Here is a 21,616-nt window from a genome sequence, read left to right on the forward strand (position 1 = left end):
GTTTATTATATTATAATGAATATTTAATATTACATTTAAACTTTGACTATAGCCTAGACATGTTGCATATTAATATTTATGAACCTCAAAGCATATGTTTGTGTATTTTGTGTTACTCCATAATGATGTTCTATTTGAGGGCATTTGTAGTGTAGGTATAGGGCCCAAACATAACCTCAAGCCCAGGGGCCCCCACCCCCCTAAGTCCTGCCCTGGTCGACTGCCACGTCATAACCCCTCGATTTCTGGGTTTGTTTTGTAGAAAACATGGAAACACCAAAGACGCTTTAATATGTTGTGCGTTTTACATACGTACGACCGGAAGCAGCGGAAGCGCTCTACTGTGTCATAATAAAAGCTCCGCTGCTTTACCCCACATACGCACGACCGGAAGCAGCGGAAGCGGTCGACTGTGGCATAATAAAAGCTCCGCTGCTTTACCCCACATACGCACGACCGGAAGCAGCGGAAGCGGTCGACTGTGGCATAATAAAAGCTCCGCTGCTTTACCCCACATACGCACGACCGGAAGCAGCGGAAGCGGTCGACTGTGGCATAATAAAAGCTCCGCTGCTTTACCCCACATACGCACGACCGGAAGCAGCGGAAGCGGTCGACTGTGTCATAATAAAAGCTCCGCTGCTTTACCCCACATACGCACGACCTGGAAGGAGCAGAAGCGGTCGACTGTGGCATAATAAAAGCTCCACTGCTTTCGAGCCGTGTGTCGCGCTCGTTCAGCGCCTCTTTAGCTTTGACGGCTTTCAGCCTCACCCTGCTTCATTCTACTACGATAATAAATCATTAGCTCATCCATGAACATGATTTCTGCCTGAGTCCCGTCGGATTGCATCGGCTGTGGAATGAAGACCACAACTCCCATGATTCCATACTCAGTCACAGCGTCATCAAACTACGCCTTTGTCTCTTTGTTTATTTTGAATACGCGCCCTCTAGCGGCGAAAATTACATATTGTGCCTTTAATTGAGTGAATATATGTGCTGTGTGTTTCAGAGTGAAGCGGCACTGTGTTCATTTACACGTGATCCGTCTGTGCTTCTGTCGGCACCAGCCATCTTCACAAACTAATAACGAGAAGCGCTTCTCAATAAAAGAGAATCTTTAATGCTCTGCAGTTAATTTCTTTGTTTTCAAAAGTTTAATCATCTAACTTTTATTTTGATAGTTTAGTGGTTGAAAATCAGGAAATTAAGATTTATTTTTATAATTATAAAGACTATTTCATAATTAAGATATATTATACATTATTATTATTATTTAATTATTTTACAGTAATGTATTATAACATTAATATGTTTCCATTAATACTTTATTTTATTCGATTTTTTATATTTTTACTTAGTAGTAGTAGTAATAATAATAATACATTTAAATAATACATAATTCTAATAATATGTTTTTATTAAAATTGTATAGACATACTGATATATAATCACAAATGTCCACAAGTGTGGATTTTTTCCCCCCTGCAATTGCATTTTTTTTTTTTATCAGAAAAAACACAATTAGATTTTTTTCCCCCAAATCATGCAGCCCTATATTAGCTACACTGCCATTTTGGCAAAAATCACATAGACTGTGTGCTGTTGATATGTGATGTGCTCTCTTGTAAGAAGATGAGAAAACAACCATATTGTGCTTTTGTTAATGCTTTACATTCGATTCTTGAAAGCTTCTTATTTGTGTGGTTTAAGAAACTATTAAGAAAGATTATGAGAAAAAGCAGACAACTTTTATTTCTACCAATCTCACACACAAGCCAAGACAAGTTCTTTATTGTCAGGTCTTTGTAGTGCAGGTGATCATGTATAGTATGTGTGAAGAACAGTGGGATCTTGGATTGGAGCAGAAGTCATTCTCACGTAATGAGATGTCATTGTAGCGGCTGGGTTGTGGGGAGTCTGGTAGTCCTGGATCTGTCAGATGGCACATGGCAGTGGTATCAATAGATTATGGTTGGAAAGTAGACAGTAGGAATAGTTTGTGATGATGCTGACTGTCTTGTGGTAGATGTCTAGCAGTGGTAGTAGAGCTATAACTGTGATGGTCTGTGCTGCAGTGCTTTCTGAGCCTGCATAGAGCAATTGCCATAACATATAATGAGTTTGCTCTCAGCATGTCCAAATAATAAGACCATCCTTCCATTCAGAAGTAATAAGTATTGATTAGTTCACAGTCATAACTCTGAAATATACCGCTGGCCTTAAGGATATCATGTGCAAACAAAACTCTTGAATATCTTTGTCAAATCCAGCAGCTAGTTCTACCTCAGAAGTGCTCATTGTAGCAGACAGTAAATATGATTTTGTCCCAGCGGGCTGATAAAAACCTGTGCACTCTGAATATTGTGTAAAGCAGAGAATGAGATCAGAGCTTACAAAAAAGGTTCTTGCTGTTTTTGTGTGCTGCAGACAGAGTGCATCACAGCGCACATTAAAGGGATCGTTAACCCCAAATGAAAGTCCTGTCATCATCAAATCTGTCATTGTGGACCCTGACACTCAGAGTCATTGACATCTCCACCGACAATTACCCTCTTTCTTCCTCAAAAGATGGCCAAGATCTGTGATCTGTTCATATTTGAAAAGCGAAACTGGCTTATAATCATATTCGTGTTCCAATTTCACCATCTGTGTTCCTCTTACAGTAATGTAGTTATTGAGGGATGTGTGGAGCTCTAGACCACATGTGTGGATAATCCAGCACCCAAGAGCTGAAGCTTCAGTAAACAGGAATCCCATTTGGGCATATTTTCCCCCTTTTCTCTAGTGTCCTAATGCTGCAGCAGAGCAGAGGATGATCAGCGAGTCTGGCAGAGGTTCGGTGTACTGACACCTGCCAAAAGACCATATGCTCTCCTGTACTTCCCTGTGTGGATTTATGTGATCCGGTCAGTTGTCAACTGATCTGATACATTATCCTAGAAGAGGATAACAAGATTTCACACATCTGATTCACAGCAAATCCTCAGAGATTCCACATTTATTCTTCATACGTGCCGGCTGATTGGTGAACTCCCTGATAACTCATAGCAAAAAGAAAATGAGTTTTCCATCCGGTGTCAGTTACAACAGCTCCCCGTAATGCACCGGTACGACAGCTTAGAGCAGATCTGTGAGAGAATCTTGAGAGATTGGGCACCACAGAGTCCTGAGCTCAACCCCATTGAAAGTCTTTGGGATGTGCTGGAGTCGACTTTACACTGCCTGTCTAAAAAGTTCCACACTAATATTTAATTGGACTGCCTTTAAATCGGATAACATTGTGTTTTCGTTGCTGGCATTGTTTCAACAACATCACAGCATTTATTCCATCAAGAGTTGCATTCATTTTTGAGATCTTGTATTGACAATGGGAGAGTTGAAGCACTCTGTAAAGTCGACTCAGCACATCCTGAAGTCTTTCAGTAGGGTTGAGCTCAGGACTCTGTGATGGCCAGTTCATACATGAAAATGATTCCTCATGCTCACTGAACCACTATTTCACAATTTGAGCCTGGTGAATCTTGACATTGTCATCCTAGAATATATACGTTGTATTTATTCTGACATGGTTGTTTTGAGAAATTAAAAGCTACACACCGCATCAGTTTGGTGCACAGCGTATAACATGCCAGAAACATATCAATCACTGCAATAATGATCCAATCCAAGACTTTTCAGTATTTGCTCATTTATGTCCAAATGGTGACTTTTTTTTTGGCTAGGCAGTGTATATTATATTATATTATTGAACTGTTGTGCATTACATTTTTTAAATGAGTTTTTAATAGAATTTAAAAAGAATGGCAAAGTTAACAGCACTGTTAAAAAAATTTCTCAGGTAACCTAAATGTGCTTCATTTAGCATCTTCTGAATTAACAGCTTGTTGCTTTAATCATGATATAAAAAGAATTTAATTACATGAAGGGTCAAATAAAATGGAGATATCACCATTTTATATCGGAGATATCACCATATCTTGGTGATATCTTGCTGCATAAAGAGTCTTTGATTAAAGAGTTTTCACATCTACAAGTACTCATTGTGAGGTCCAAAAACAATGAAACCTCAAATACTACAAAAAAATATACATTTACATAATGATACAAAAAAAAAAAAGAGTATAATTAGAAGAAATTTTTTTTTGCCCTTTACAGGTAGTGTAGTCTTCATAACTTAATAATGTGTAGCTCAAGTGAGCACAAAATCTAGAAAACTAGCCTCATATCTCTAATACACTTTCTGTTTTATTATTAACTGTTGATTTTAAAAAGGAAAAAAAGCTCATCCTATGTACTTTCTTAATTAATTGCGTGATTCATCAGTGAATGTTTTTCTACAAAAGTTGTTAATGATTTAATCTTTCATCTAAATGTAATAACTTTCTCCCAAAGCCTCATCTGCAATAAAAATAATATTATCCAATTATATCAACACCCATGATCCAATCAAATTCAGATGGTACTTATTTAAGTACCACTGTTTCAATTAAGTTGCATCACAACAAATGTAAATGCATTGCAGTGGTCTTTAAAATATTATTATTGTATATGCAATGGGTTATTGTGGTATTTAATAATATTATAAATGATTAATATTGTGCTTGTTTTTCTTTGTCTAGGATCACATGATCTGAAGAATAATCTAAAGCTGAACGGTGTCGCAGATGCTGCCTTACACACATCCTCCACAGCTGCTGCAGTGAGCACGAAGAGAGACGACTCGTTCTGCCTTATTGCTAAATTGGCCTTAAAGAAGCACCACTTACCACAGCCACTGTCAACATGAACTCCTTCAGAGGACCAGCCGACTGATGAGTCCTCAAACTACATGATATCCCTCACACCCTGTGCTGCCAAGGGCTTGAGCCCACTAGGCTTTTCCAAGAAGAACGCAGTCAGCGTCATTTCACCATGATTGAACCCGCGAGCATTCCTGGGCTCACACAGGACTGTTTGATTCAGCAGAGTCACACCTGTCCCGGCTGCTTCATTGAGACCAAGGATATGTCCAATGTAGAGGCCAGTATCAACCTCAAAATAGCTGACATGAACCGAGACTACAGCACCTGCCCTGTCTCTGATATTAACATGCAATGCATGAGCACAAGTGAGACGGGGAGTTACGGAGACCATTTCCTCTCGGATCAGCTTTTGAGCTTTCCTGTCCCCAAAACTCAGCTAGTTGAGAAAAAGGACACAGAGAAAACAGACTTAGATGATTCGGCCTCCAAAAACCTGTATGAGGGACTGCTGTTAGACAAGTGCAATGGAGACGATGGCTTGCTTACCAATCCAAATCAGGACTGGGGCTACTTTGAGTCCTTCATAAGTGAGAGTAAGATAGAATTGCTGGATCTCTGCTCCAAGAATGAGCTATCCGTAAATCTCTTCACTGAGGAGGACGTGGACAATTACATGTTTGATGACGATGATGACTCCACTCTGAGCAGCGACGTGTGCTCGTTAAAGATCCGCTATGAGTCCTTCCAGGACAACATGAGGGAGAAAACCAATGTTCTGCAAGAGGAAACCCAGTTCAACTTTTTCCCAAGTGTCTTGGTAAATTGCACAAAGAAAGAGGGTGGTGTGGTAAAACGAGTTGTGGATGAGCTACCACCTAAATTAGAGGAGCTTGGATTTCAAAATGACAGCAAAGGGGATGAAAATGACTGCTCCGTAGAGCAGACACCTGATTACAGCCCCAAAACGAACTACTTCATTGATTCAAGCAACTCAGCTGATGACTCGGGGGACTATAGTGATGACAGCTCCTCCACTGTTTCCTCTTTTGGCACCTTGCAAGATAACAGGCCTAAAAACTTGTTCTCACGAAAAAACGCAAGCTGCTCGAACCATCTGAACTATGGATTGCGGGCCAAGAGAAAAGTAAGGTATAGTGATGACTACTTGTATTATGTTGAGTCCACCGAAGGAGAAAGAAACATTGAAAAGCGAGAGAAACCACCGATTGGTCCAAAGCAAGAAGAGGATCTTGACTGGTGCCCTAAAAAGAGACGAAAATACTCTCGCAAGGATCCACCTGTAATAATCAAATACATTATCGTCAACAGGTTCAAAGGAGAGAAATGCATGGCTGTGAAGCTGGGCAGAATCAATTCAGCCGACATGACGGTAAGCTTAAATGAGGATACAATCAACAAATATGAGAAGCTTGCACCGCTGAAAGATTTCTGGCAGGAGATACAGAGAGAAAGAGAGGAACAGCTTAAGCTGGCAGCAGGAGATAAACACAGTTCTCACCACCATGCCTTTAGTTCCAGTCCCCCCAAAAGGAAACACAAGCTAGCACACAGGCTTAGAATTCAGAGAATTCAAACTGTGAAGCAATCATCCACCAAGCAGGGCCCCTTTGCCTCTGATCCCAGGCAGGAGGTTGCTTCTACAGATGAAGCTGCCTCCATGGGAATGCCATTAACAGTAGCCACCAGCTGTGCAAGCACATTAGACCCAAATTACATCATAGACACTGCCACCCGGAAGAGCAGATCACAAGAGAGGGAGGAAAGGAGAATAGGAAATAAAATATTCAGAATACAGAAATTCAAAAGTGAAGCCAGACTTAGGAGCAAGACAATGAGAGACCTTGTGGAGAATAGCAAGAGCGTGACAGACCTGACAGAAGTTTGCTCGCTGCAGAAAAATATGGACGCAGTAGGAGGTGCTGAAGATAAAACCGTCAGCCCAGCTGCACACAGTCCCCATTTGTGTGAGAGTCAAATGGCTAATGCCACTGAAAAATTTGCTTTTGTGTCTACCACCTGCTCCCCTAACAAAGAGGCATCGCCTGAGAATGTGGCAGCAAGTGTTTCCGTTATCCCGGGTGGCTATTTGCAAACATTGCTAGATGCCTCTGATTCTTCAGGTAGCACTGGTATCCCGTTTTTTCCCCAGCAGACCCAACACTCTCTGGACCTCTCTTTGGAAAAGCAGCAATTCACCTCAATTCAGCTAGCGCAAAGTTGTGTCCTTTCCCCACCATCAGAATCAGAGCTCCAGCAGTCGCCCCAGAATTGTCCGACTCTTGCCCAGATGTGGCACCCCCAGCTTGGTCCCAACCAGCAGTTTGCCGCTGCAGATATTGCTGAGTCTGCGATCCAACCCAGCAGCTTCACTGGAGAGATGGCTATGCCGTTGTCTGAGAGTCTGACCGTGTCAGGCTACAGCCAGCTGAGTCTGGAGAGCAACAGAATGCTTTATGAAAAGAATTACATGCCTGAGCAGCCACTGCCTCCTGCTCCTGAGTTTCAGGCTTGTCAGGGGCAGCCACAGTTTCAAAGAGCCACACTGTACACAAACAACGGCCAGCTCATCAGTTTCGACTCAGTTGGCTCGCTGACAGCTACTTCTAGCAATTACAGCTCTCTGAGGCTTAAGTCCTGCGAGAAAGATGGCGAGGATGATGTTAACGAGAACTTTCTGGCCCACTGCAGTCCCAAACTGGTGATTCAGCAGAGTATTGATGCAATCACCCCCCTAAGGGAGTCTACAGACTTGCTGGATATCTCCAACTTCACTCCAGATAAATTCAGACACACATCCTTGTCAGAACTCTCTCCCCCAGAGACGCCTAATTTATCCCCTCAAGTTGTGGGCCGTGAGATGAAGATAGTTGGGAAGGCTGCTGATCTCCAGGATGGAGCTAAGATGTCATGCACCAAAGACGTGGACTGGAACTGCAAAATGATCGAGCAGCAAGATCTGGATAGATATTCAGTAGATGGTCACGATTATCAATTGCACATTTTTAATGGCGAAGACAACTTAAGCCTTGGGACGAAAGAGGAAAATCTAGCTTTTGATGGTGATATGATGAGTGCAATCAAGGGGACCAAGGGAAAGAGGAAAAATAGCAACAAACAAACTGCAGGGCAGGGTACCAAAAAAAGCAAAGCCCCAAGAGCTCCAAAAACAGAGAAGGGCAAAGTTCCACGTCAGACTTCACGAGCATCGAAAAAGTTAAAGGCTTTACTGGATGAGAAGGGTGGCAAAGGGCAGACTGAGGGCGTTGTTCATCCGCTGAAGGACAGCGGATCTGAGGAATGGACAGGAATAGGTAGTTCAGAGAGCAAATGTCAAGTCCACGATGACCAGCGAGAGTTTGAAGAGCCATCCAACATCTTGTCAAATATTGTCTCAGGGATGGCTGAAGTACAGAGATTCATGATGGCCTCTGTTGAGCCAATATGGGGCCCTACAGCAAATATCTGCCTGCCCTCAGAGGCTAACAGCCTCAAGTTAAAGACCCTCAAAATCCTAGCAGGAACTTCATCCGACCCCAAAAAGAAAGGCAGTTTGACTACTGGGGGCACAAAAGTCAAAAAAGGTGGGACGAAAGGTGGCAAAAAGCAGGCAAAGTTCAATGCCTCCTTGCCTTTTTTCCCTCAGTTGGCTTTGGGCGGCAACATGTTTGACAAGTCTAACCTTGGCGTTCCTGGTATAAATGGGCCAGCGCACAAAAAGATGTACCGTCACAAAACCAGTGCAAAATTCCCTCGGATTGAAAATCTAAAGGGAACACGACCTGAACGAGACCCAAATAAAGACATATCATTAATGGCTTCTTTTGAGAAACTGAGGTAATATTTTATATCTAGCTGCTGATGCACGTTCCTCACTTTCCCCACTTCCTCCTCATTTCTTGACATACCTACACTGACTCAAGACTAGAGATGCATGGAATTACGTTATCCTTTAGTACCCCCTCCTTGTTTTTGCTCCCGAAGAGGATATTGATCTTGCATGAGAAACTTCTTGTACTCGCAAACTACCTATTGATTGATTGTGTAAGGCTTGATTGAGATTTTAAATGACCATGGCTGCATTTTTCTTCTGCATTCTTGTTTTTGCTATTTTTTGCAGTTGCTGAATAGTTTTTGTCTGAAGAAAAGGAAAAAACTTTGATAAGTGCAAATTCTCTTTTTGGACCCTTTTTGTTAATTTCTCAGTGAATCTTGCTGCCCTTATGTAATTATATTTCTCTCTTCAAAGATGTAGCTATTATAAAATGTCTTTGTGTGAAACAAGCTCCCCCTTTTGATTATGTATGCTGAAACAGATGCCCTCCTCTCATTTTATCCGTTTACTGCCTGACTTATTTTAAAGTGTGAAATGCTCAGCCCCTTGTTTAGGATAACAACATCCTTGGTAGATCCCTAAACATTAACAGCACACAGTGGGACCATTTTGTATTGAAGACATCAGATTAATGTTGTTCGAATGTCTTACTGTTGGAATGTACTCATGATTTTCTCTTATCTACTATGCTTTTTACAGGAGTTGTACTGGAAATTGTCTTAGAGGGACATTTCTATGCCATGGAAATCCCAAAACGCTTCATTTTTGTTTTCTTTTTTATGCTTTCATTTATAATGACATTGATTATTGACTGAAATAATATATTACTACTAACAGATTATTAGTAGTAGCATTATTATTTAGTATCGCTGTACAGAAATGCACTGTTCAAAGCAAAACATGAATTCTATCCATGTGCCAAATGTAAACTCTCTGTGCACATTAATAATCTGTATGAATACTGGCCGTTTCATTTACTATCCTGATGAATGCTAACTGTCCTCTTTCAAGACTTAACAAGATCTGGCGTTTGTTTTTGGTTAGTAGTTTTGTTTTCTTTGGGGACCCTACCGTTTGAAGAGCACCTGCAGCTGACAGTGGTACAACCACTTAACCTAAACAACTCAACTCTGAACTGTTTTTTTTTTTTTTTACTTTTGTCAACTTTACTTACCAAATTCAATGTACCTCAGCATTACTTCTGCTTAGAAGCAAAAAGATAAGCAAAGGTGTACTCCTCTAAACATAGAAGGAAGAAAAATGAGAAAGGTGGACACGGATAATGTTAATTGAGGATGGCATCTTTCTGGTATCGGTCAGTAAGCAATCATTTCACAATCTGCTGTAACTGTGAACACAATGTTTCATATTTTGCATATTTGTTGGAGTATTTTTGATGGTTAAGAAACTGTAAAGAATGTCCATTTTGCTTTAGCCTACTTTTACACATTTCCCTTACGATTTCCATAAATGGTTAAGTAGTACCCTGTGCTGACAATTACATCTGAAAACAACAATTATTGTTTTTTTTTGCCAGTGGTTCTGTTGTGAAACAAAAGTTTTTCAGCGAACTCTGTTTTGGTGAACATGCTGTTTTGTTTCATTCGTTTTAACCAACCCAGGCTCATTGAAAATACGTGCTTGTGGCGACGTTTCTGCAACGCGACATTACGTACCTTATTGCATGTTTCAAAGTGAAATGTCCAGTGAGTTACGCTAAAACGCATGATTGATGTGACTGTGACACGTTTTTATTACATTGACACAGGCACGTATTACGGCAATTCAGAATTCAAATGTCCGGGAAGTGTCGCTGAAAGTTTAATGCTCTGTTTTGTTGGAAAATAACATACCCCCTACACCAAACCCAACCCTAAACCTACCCAAATGCAAAAGTGATATAAAAACGCATTCACTGATGCATAGTAGTTTCACAGGATTCGTATTGGAGCGGTCACGTATCACGTATCATGTGAGCTACCGAGCAAACCTACTGAGTTAGAAAACCCAAACATATGAAGCTGGATATGTGGCGCTAACGTTCAAAAGTGTCCGTTTTCAAATCTCGCAGCTTGTTAAAATTGTTTTGAATTCATAACACAATATTGTGCAAGGAATTGTGCGAAAACTAGGCTTTCTTAATCGAAACTCTGGCCCTGTAAATCAATCTGTGTGAATTTGTGTTTTACTGCCTCTAGTGTTCATTTCAACTGGAAACTGCAGCGATTCATACAGATGTGACCCTGGAGCACAAAAGCAGTCTTAAGTCGCTGGGGTATATTTGTAGCAATAGCCAAAAATACATTGTATGGGTCACAATTATCCATTTTTCTTTTATGCCAAAAATCATTAGGATATTAAGTAAAGATCATGTTCCATGAAGATATTTTGTAAATTTCCTACCGTAAATATATCAAAACTTAATTTTTGATTAGTAATATGCATTGCTAAGAACTTCATTTGGACAACTTTAAAGATGATTTTCTCAATATTGTGATTTTTTTGCACCCTCAGATTCCAGATTTTCAAATAGTTGTATCTCAACCAAATATTGTCCTATCATAACAAACCATACATCAATGAAAATCTTATTTATTCAGCTTTCAGATGATGTTTAAATCTCGATTTCAAAAAATTGACCCTTATGACTGGTTTTGTGGTCCAGGGTCACATAGAGGTACGTTTTTTGAGTTTTGCAGAAATGTAGGTAGAGGGAAGTATTTCCAGTGAGACTGGGTATGTGTCATTAGTGGCACATTAGTGCATTAGCGCCCCCTAGGTTTCTGTCTCAAATTTCACCTTAATTCATTGTAGCTCGAAAACCTTGAAACCAAATTCGTCCTTTCAAAAGCACTGAATCCATTGGCATTTACCACACATAGATGATACCTTTGATTTAAAAGAGTTGCTCTAGGAGGATATCTCAGGTAAAGTAATGCCTTACCTATAGCTTTTACCTTCGAAAGATTTCACTCCGTCCCCTTCTGCCTCCAACCGGCCATGTTTAGCAGCAGCAGGATGATCCCAATGAGGAAACTGCACATGGGCTAGCCTGCCTTCTCTCATTTCTGCCTGTTGTCAACTGAATGTACTTCAAGTTTTCTACAACGTGCCACTGTTAAGCTGCCTCCTCCTACTGGTGCTAAGAGGGTAACTGTATTCACCCAGTAATTATGACACAAGGATTATAAGAAATGAAACCCTACTCCTCTCTTTATGAATGTACAATATATGGTTCTGTTTGATGTATTCACAACACAATTCTTTGTCATTAATTGGAATTGCTTTTGCCTTTTTGTTGGAGAAATTATTGAGCTTTATAAATATTGTCTAGAGTTGATACCAGAGGGATTCTTAATTAATTCTGGACATCACAAAAATATTGTATATTTTTCTCTGTGCCAATTTGTAAGATATTTTGTATGTGTATATTTTTCTTAGAAAGTGCTGTGAAGTATTAGTGTGTGTGTGTGTGTGTGTGTGTGTGTGTGTGTGAGTAACCTTTTTGTGCCTCTGTAGGCAGTGAAAAGGATGTGTAATGAAAAGCTTTTGGTTTTAAAAACCAAAATATTAAGAAACAAACAAAAAAAAAAAATGAAAAGGAATTTTAAAAAACTACATTTTGTTGCAAGTTTTGTAAGAGGAAACTTATCTTGTTGTGAGAGTGTTGTGGTATTGTGGAAAACACATATAGGCAAAAATAAAAGTACAGACAAAAATTGTGAACTATTCGCTGTTTTATAGATTTTCATGTAAATTATTCTTGTATTATTTTATGTTGTATCTGTTGCAAAGGTTTTAAATATTTGTGATCAAGCCTGTATGGTGAAATGTAATATTGGTAACTTGCTGAGTTTTGTAATAATGTTTATGGAGTGCATATACAAATTAAAAGGAGATTTTGAATGCTGCCTTTTGAATGTTGTCACATTTCTTCCATCAGTTTACACTGTTAATGCCTGAATTGAATGTGAACATAGATGATAGTAGCTGATGCCATTGCTTTTCCTAGTGCAATTAAAGAAGTATATTTATAAACTGGTTATATCCACACTTAGCATTTAATGTGGCATTCCATGTGCTACATATCTACACACACACACACAAGCATTTAATGCCTGAATGGTAAATATGACATGAATTAGGGTTTAATGAAATGTTCAACTTTGTCTGTAATCACAACTGTCATCATTACCATGGTATGTTCTGGTCGAGAGACTGAAACTGGTTGTTATATAGTAGTTTTGTAAGACTTGAAGAACCTCAGACACTTTAATCTTTTGAGATACAGACGATACAAACAGTGTATTAACATACAGACATCTGTTTCCACATCTCACTGAGAGATGGAAACTTTTCTCACATTTGTTCCTTTTCATAAACGTCCTTCCCTTCACTCAGCTCACTCAGAATGGTCAATAGCATAATATAATGTTCTACATGAATGCAAGTGATATTCACAGTCATGTTTGGCATCATTTGAATTGTCTCAGTGCGACTGATACTATGGTCTCATCTTACAAGTAGTAGACTAAAAGGTATTACAGTTTCTAAGAGTTTAGAGATGTTTTGCTCACTGTAAAGGGTGTGTCCTTTCCCAGTGTCTTTCGTGCAAATCAACATCTGTCCCCAAAAGGTGTAAACTCAACATGTCTAGGCCTTGATCAATACAAATTCCAATTGTTCGTTCCTGTCTGCATTTGGAGGATGTTTGTCTTGGTCTGAGTACTTAAGGAAATGTTGCAAGAAGATCGGGGTGGTTCTGTAGTCAGATGAGCCCACAGTGTAGAGCGCGTCCATACACTCCATGCTAGGGCTGGGTAAAAAAATATCGATTTCATTTTTACGGAACGATAGCGATTCTTAAATCCCAAGGATCGATTAGTCTAGCCTTTTTTTTCAGTTAATAGACGGAACGTTGAAGGACACTTCCCATCTAATATATCGCAAAAAGCATTGTGCTTTGGTACTTTTAATATGAAACAAAGTCTCAGATTTCAAATTCTGTCCATTGTATTGCAGTATTCAAACAATAAATGCTGTTTTAGCGCCGTTTAATGTGTAGTGACAGATTGCTGTAGCGAGGTGCACGTGAACTGATCATCTCCTCCACATTAATACCAGTTTCAGCACAAAATAAACATGACTAAACATCCGAAGGTCTCATGTAATCTCTCAATCTGTGTTTCAGTCGCGCAAAATCCATCAAGTTTTTATGACAGCCACCATTATGGTAGTAAGTAAAAATATAATTATGTAATTGTAACTTTATTATTTTAAAAACTTCATTGTGTAATTTTAACAAATCAGTCAATTTTAACCTTCAATATTATAGTAGGCTAATAATGTAGTGCCAACTGACTCTCATGCATATTTTACAGCATTAGTTGAGAGATTTTTTTCCTTGAGAAAATTTGGCATGTACTGTACCTGATATATATCCAAAATAATCCACAGTGTGGAGCGCGTCCATACACTCCATGCTATGTATTTTTCTGAGGTATGCATATTTTAATCAGATTTATCTTTGAGAATTTGATGTATTGATTATCTCTGATTTGACTATATAATTGGCATGATGCATTTTTCCTGATTCATAATACATTGTCACATTTTATATTATTCTGACTTACTCTGAAATGATCTTCTTAAGTAGATTAAGTGAAGGCGTATGTTTCCACAAATCTGTGTCCAGGGTTAAGTACATACTAGATATCAGGTTAGATGGAGCAGGGGCACATCAGATGAGATTCTTATTAATAACTGCTTGACTTTAGTTAAGTTGTTATGCAGTTGCATTAACTATGAGGGGCAAGACAATATACTATTGGAGTACTAGTAAGCATGGTTCGGCATACTTCATAGTGCTAGCCACAACCTTCTTGTCTCAGCTTTATTCAAGTTGTTATATAGTTAGATTAGCTATAGGGGGCTAGATAAAAATACTATTAGAGTATTGGCAAGCATGGGGATTCATATATATTTCATAGTGCTAGCCATAACCTCTGATTATTGCTTGAGCTTTAACTACGTTGTTGCATAGGTGACGACAGGGGGCTAAACAGAACAACTATTTAAAGAGAAATGATGGCTACGCCCCTGATTCAGACACTCATGCTTGAACTATTTTGGCATAAATGTTAAATGAATTTACAGTCATAAAACTGCCTGCTGTTCACTGTGAAACAACTACACTAAACTATGTCTTTGTGTTCAGTTTTAGGAGAAGAGAGTGAATGAAAAAAACCTATAAAATATAACCAGGACAGGGAGTGAAAAGCAGGTTTAGGATGTGTGGGTATAACACCTCCCTTTTATCAAGAGCTACTGTTTCTCTTATTTCTTTTCTATATAAAATTCATACATAGAAAATAATAATAATAATACTTGTACTTCCTGATTGTGATTACTCAGAGTTTGCCAATATATTGCTTACAACATTATCAAGTGCTGACATTATCCCATTCTGAGAGAAAATATGTGTGTGTGTGTGTGTGTGTGTGTGAGAGACAGAGTGTGTGTGAGAGTGTGAATGTGTGTGTGTGTGTGTGTGTGTGAGAGAGTGTGTGTGTGTGTGTGTGTGTGTGATTAATAACTGCTTGACTTTAGTTAAGTTGTTATGCAGTTGCATTAACTATGAGGGGCAAGACAATATACTATTGGAGTACTAGTAAGCATGGTTCGGCATACTTCATAGTGCTAGCCACAACCTTCTTGTCTCAGCTTTATTCAAGTTGTTATATAGTTAGATTAGCTATAGGGGGCTAGATAAAAATACTATTAGAGTATTGGCAAGCATGGGGATTCATATATATTTCATAGTGCTAGCCATAACCTCTGATTATTGCTTGAGCTTTAACTACGTTGTTGCATAGGTGACGACAGGGGGCTAAACAGAACAACTATTTAAAGAATGGCAAGCCTGAGGCGGCCTATTAAACAGTAGCCATAACCTCTGACTAATGATCAGACTGGAGAGTTTGTGACCTTGAGGTCCGCGAGACACTCTGAGCAACATAGATTCCTAATGAACGAGTAAAATATAAAGTGAAGAGTTCACTAGAATAATCAAATGTCAGAAGAAGAAGAATTAGAAATGGACAAACAGCCAATTTGCGTTTTAATCTAAATTTGAGGTCAAAATAAAATGTCAGATTAGAATTTATTTTAAATTAAATTGCGCACCGAAAAGACCGAACGTGCAGGAAAACTGGTGTTCATCTCTGTGGGAGTCAATCAATCATATTAGCAGGTGCTTCATTAAGCTCTCCTAATAAAATAAGCCTTCACTTTAAATACCTGTTTATTCACATTCATTATTCAGTACAACTCCAGAGTGAAGAAACGGGCAGGAAACATCATCAAAGACCCCTCTCACCCTGGACACAACCTGTTTGCCAAAAAATTACCAATGAGTATGAAACCTCCACTTCCAATCAGCCAATACAGTACAAGAAAAACTGATTTTTTGATATTGTGATATTATTGCCCTTTGATTTTGTGATATTATTGCCCTGCTAACCTGCATGACAACCAATCAGGCTTCAAGACTGTCCTGTGCCCTGTGATGAGAATGACCCTCTACTGTCCTCTATGGTTTAGTCATTGAACAGAGAATATTCATATATATATATATATATATATATATATGTGTGTGTGTGTGTGTGTGTGTGATTTATAGACCCCTCTCACCCTGGACACAACCTGTTTGCACTTCTCCCCTCAGGCAAAATCTTTTGAAGAACAACACCAGCACCCTGAACTTGGACAGATGGGATTTTCAAAGGTCTAATCATTGGATGATCTATTAGATAATATTAGAAAACCTTAACGTCCCTTAATATGTGTAAAAGCAAAGAAACGAGCACGACTTAAAAACAACTAACATCTCCAAATAGTCTTTCTTCTTACTCTCAGAACAAGAGAACTGAATTTATTGGAAGTGACATTCAGACCAGGGGTGTAGATTACGCGGGGGTGATTACAGGGGTGTCGTCCCCCGCACTTTTTCGGGCAAGTGTGTTCGCATAGAGGTTTTCAAGAGCCGGTGTGAATAAATATAGATTTAAATTCAAAGAGACAGGATAGTCTGTGCATGATCTGATGTTTTATTCGGACCCAGAATAAGGCGAGAGAAACATCTTGGAGCGCTAAACACTCGTGCAGTGTATGTTTCATTCATACTCGAAGCCGGAGGCGCTCTCGCGTAGAAAGTCGTACCAGGAAATCCCTAATATAGACAAAAGCGTCCAGCTATCGCTGTATGAAAACAGCTGTTTTCAGAAAAACAGAAACGTTTGGAAACATGAAGACTTTAAACATACGATTGCGACAATATATGGTTTATTTGTGTTTGTCAAGTCATCTCCAGGTAATAAATAAAGTATATGAACAATGCAGTGCTAGCTGACATAGCATTTATTACAGTATAGAAACTACTCTGCCTTATTATGTGATAAAAAAAAAGGGTTTGTAGTATATAAACAAATCATTATTATTGGTTATTGTCCAGCAGTTATTTGATTTCTAAGCCAATTAAAAGCTAGACATTAGAGAACAATTAAAGTTGACTATAAACCAGTCAAACGTTTTTGAACAGTAAGATTTTGAATGTTTTTTTAAAGAAGTCTCTTCTGTTCACCAAGCCTGCATTTATTTGATCCAAAGTACAGCAAAACAGTAACATTTTGAACTATTTTTACTAGGCTATTTAAAATAACTTTTCTATTTGAATATATTTAAAAATTTAATTTATTGTGATTTCAAAGCTAAATTGTTTGCATCATTACTCCAGTCACACTATCCTTCAAAAATCATTCTGATATTCTGATTTGCTGCTCAAAAAACATTAATAATAATAATAATAATAATTAGAAAAAAAGGTTTCTTGAGCAGCAAATCAGCATATTAGAATGATTTCTGAAGGATGTGACACTGAAGACTGGAATAATGATGCTGGAAATTCAGCTTTGATCAGAGCAATCATTTTAAAATGTATTCAAATAGAAAGCAGTTATTTTAAATAGTAAAAATATTTCACAACATTACTGCTTTTGCTGTACTTTGAATCAAATAAATTCATGCTTGGTGAGCAGAAGAGATTTCTTTATAAAACATTAAAAAGTCTTACTGTTCAAAAACTGTTGACTGGTAGGTTATATAGATTACAGAAATGTTATTGTAATGTTTTATATATATATATATATATAACATTTCTGTCCCCCTCACTTCTGAAATGATGGCTACTGTGTGTGTGTGTGTGTGTGTGTGTGTGTGTTAAGGGACTGGATGAAGTCCAGTAGTCTGTAATCTGAATAAAAAGTGGTCAAATTCCAAAAAATTACCAATGAGTATGAAACCTCCACTTCCAATCAGCCAATACAGTACAAGAAAAACTGATTTTTTGATTTTGTGATATTATTGCCCTGCTAACCTGCATGACAACCAATCAGGCTTCAAGACTGTCCTGTGCCCTGTGATGAGAATGACCCTCTACTGTCCTCTATGGTTTAGTCATTGAACAGAGAATATTCATATATATATATATATATATATATATATGTGTGTGTGTGTGTGTGTGTGTGATTTATTATTCATATTAATTCTTGTGAATCTTGTGAATATTAATTGATTGTGTTTGAAATTTTCTTTGTTGGTAAATTAAAGATTGTGGACTTTGAACATGGATACTTCCAAAAGTTATGATGATATACTTCCAAATGATGACATCTGGCAACCAGGTAAGATTTCAGGTGTTTATAGCAAACGCTTGATGAGTATCAAAGTGAAAAATGTTCCCTACAGCATTGGTTAAGAATCATGTTTCGCATTTCTACACAATTCTTCAGGAATCTGGTTGGATGTTCAGAAACGTATTGCAAAAGAAAAGGTGAAATGTGGTGAAGATTAACATAAGGTACGAGTTATTTTATTTTTGATTTGATTTATTCATTATCTTGCAGAAATACAATAGGATGACAGTCATAAGAGTGTAACGTTAGCACTAACAGAATGAGCAAAACGTTTATAATAAATTCACAAAGTATGTTAAGCTCATAGCATTGCATTCGCCAGACGAACAAGCCGCTTTTGCTTCTTCCGGCGTCTCTAGCAAAATTTCATAATAAAAGTTGAGCTCTTTTCATTTTGAAACAACTATAAATTACAGTTCATCAGCGTGCGCACTTAAAACTGTGAATCGTCATTTTGGACAAAAAAATCGTATACATTTCAGAGTTGTTTTGTGCAATATTTAGGGTTATTTAGAAGGGGTAAGACCTTACCTTTCAGATTAACCTCTTTTACTGTGAGCTACATATGTTACAATTTAAATATACTAATATTATCTGTAAAGCCATGTCGCACACAGCCTACCTGTTAAACACGACTGTTCAGACTTTTAAGTTTTATTGCGTTTCCGCACAGTTCCGCGCACCGGAAGTAGAGTCGACGCCGAAGAGACGTTTGAGAAAATGAACTCCTGAACTGCTGTCAAGATTAACAGTTACAAACATCTACGAGGCGGACACGGAACGGTTACTAGATACGGGTTCGACGTATTTATTGAGGTATTCTTCTGTGTTTTCCTCATTAGACGCGTGAGTTGTTATGATCGTCGAAGTGACTCGCTGACTGCTGGCTGTTTTTATCTCACAGCCGTGCTAATGCTAACGTTAGCTTCGCCTTAGCGTAGCATGAACAAGATCGCTGTTTCTCCACAGGCTGTGCGAGCTAACCGAAGCTCAGTTTGCGCTCAGGCTACAGCTAACGTTAGCCTTCACCCTTCTCCTCAGTTCGTGGTTGCGAGAGGTCTGTCGTCACACATAGAGAAATACACATTTGATGTAATATTAGTGATACTGCTTTGATGTTTTAGCTACACATTTATGATCCGACTTCTATTGGTAATGCAGTTGTTGTGCTGACTGTATGTGGCATCAAGGACAAACGTAAAGGTTGTTTTCCTTGAAATTCGTGAGCTTTAGCCTTTAGCCTGTTTAGCTCGCTGATGCCATTTTGTTTTCAGTCTCTTTGGTTGCAGTCAGCTAATTATATTCGAACAGACTCAACAGCTCACAGTTTTACTCTTTAATGGCTTAAGAAGATTATATTAGTCAGCGAGCGCTTTCAGGTTTTAACCAGTTTTATTAGCTTCAGGTAACATCAGAAACACGCGTGTATTTACATGCAGGAACTGTGTGGCCCTATCATGCCGGTATTATCATTGGATAGTGATGGCATCATGTGATGATAGATGATTGCTATGTTCATTTATTACAGTCACATGTCGTGTACAGCTGAACACGATGTTTCTTGGCTCAGTTTGTGTGTTTGGACTGATGGACACTAACGTGATGTTTCTGCTTGTGTGTGTAGTTGTATCTGACAGCTGGGCGCAGTGATGGAGGCTCAGGATAATGCAGATCAGGGCAGCAGCGATCAATCTGAAGCACAACGCCGAAGACAGCTGGACCGTCTGGACAGAGAAGAGGCCTTCTACCAGTTCGTCAACAATCTCAGCGAGGAAGACTATCGGCTCATGAGAGACAACAATCTGCTTGGCACACCTGGTAAATCCTTTGGTTTTGTATATTTTTATCAAGACCGTGACACTTAAAAGTGCTTTATAGAGGCGTTTTTGGTTATTGCATGTGGTATAACAGAGCTGTGTTTGATTATTTATTTGGTTTAAGATTTGAAATTCTGGTAATATTCTTAATGTGTTCTTAAACATAAACATGGCTCCAGTCTAACATTTGAGAGCAGTGGCACCAGCGCCACTAATGGCGCTTTTCCACTGCGTGGTACGGCTCAGAACGGTACGGCACGGTTTGCGTTTCCACTGCAGTTCAGTACCGCTTTAGAGTGGGCGGGATTATTCACATGTCGTTATAGAGTGGGCGGAATTATTCGCATGGCGTTTATAGTTGCACCGCCTCTACTGCCGCGACTCCTGAAAAACGTATTTATTCCGCATCGCCCCATCAAGCTCTCGCTGGATCCGCTCCTCTGCTATCCTCTGTACTTCCTCAACAGACAACAAAACAGACACTTTTAGGTTGTTAAAAAAGGTGCGCTTGTTCAAAACAGTTGCGTTCGATCCTTCGCTGGCTGTGCTGATTTAAATCTAGCTCAGGAGCAGATTTAGTAGCGCTGGGGGTGGTGTGTGGGAGTATTAAAATATTTTATTTTAACATTTAATCATAAAATTACTATTGTTTTTCAAGTGCAGTTACTAATAATAGTTCATGTTCCTTTCTTGTTTTTCTTTTGTTTATTGTATATACAGATTTGACAGTAAAGCACTAAGCTTGAGTTAAGATGCATAATTATTGCCTTGTTTATCTAAAAGTGCACTTTTCCTTGTTTTAAATCTAGCCAAAAAGCCATGTTGACTGTGAAACTTAAATTTTTTTGTAAAACTTGAAAGGGACTTTAATTATATGCATTTATGGTGTAATTACTAAATTTCCGTGCCAATCCATGTTATTTTTTACCGCAAATAATGCGCTGTCACATTCAGCACATGCAGCACAGCAGAAATAGACTCCGTGCGGAAACGATCGCAGCATGACTGCTGCAGACGCACCGCTCCTGGAGCGCACTGCTGGAGCGCAATCGCGTGCAGTGTGAACGCTCTGTTCCGTTAACATGGGCGCGGAAAAAATATGCACCACAGACGGAGTGGGTGAACCTGGCTTTACGTTTGTATGCCCGCCCGGTTTGTTCTGTTCTCGTGCTCCATTTAGGCGCGCTGCATTCTGATCGGTTCGGATAGCATACTGCGGGAGGTCGGGATATTTTATAAGAGTGATTTTATAATTTCAAAATATAGAGAAAAATTAGAAATGAATGACTAATAAGCCAATAAGTGCTGCTCTGCTGCTGTCTACTGGTTACAATTGTGATTTGATGTATTTTTTAAATGTTACATAAGTGTTTATTTACCACAAAGTATATTTTGGTCGTCCCATTAAAAATAAAATTCAAACTGGATCATTTTAGAGCTTTAAAG

The 21,616-nt window shown here is 38.9% G+C and overlaps 1 protein-coding gene and 1 pseudogene across 2 annotated transcripts in view; both read left to right on the top strand.

The window, feature by feature from the left end:
* LOC107663116 (protein KIAA2022 pseudogene) overlaps positions 1 to 9,197 on the top strand; it is a 63,016-nt pseudogene extending 53,819 nt beyond the window's left edge.
* A 9,229-nt stretch (positions 9,198 to 18,426) lies between these two features.
* LOC107663117 (E3 ubiquitin-protein ligase RLIM-like) overlaps positions 18,427 to 21,616 on the top strand; it is an 18,465-nt gene continuing 15,275 nt past the window's right edge. The window contains exons 1-3 of one of the 2 annotated variants that reach the window (XM_016453274.1): positions 18,848 to 18,872; positions 19,027 to 19,169; positions 19,978 to 20,171. In XM_016453274.1, coding sequence (XP_016308760.1) covers positions 20,003 to 20,171 — 169 coding nt within the window. In that variant the 5' untranslated portion in view covers positions 18,848 to 18,872; positions 19,027 to 19,169; positions 19,978 to 20,002. Of the gene's footprint in view, positions 18,518 to 18,847; positions 18,873 to 19,026; positions 19,170 to 19,977; positions 20,172 to 21,616 lie in introns of those variants that run through there. The other variant, XM_016453275.1, reaches the window with a different exon arrangement.

Source organism: Sinocyclocheilus anshuiensis, unplaced genomic scaffold (assembly GCF_001515605.1).
Source record: "Sinocyclocheilus anshuiensis isolate Anshui unplaced genomic scaffold, SAMN03320099.WGS_v1.1 scaffold836, whole genome shotgun sequence".
NCBI lineage: Eukaryota > Metazoa > Chordata > Actinopteri > Cypriniformes > Cyprinidae > Sinocyclocheilus > Sinocyclocheilus anshuiensis.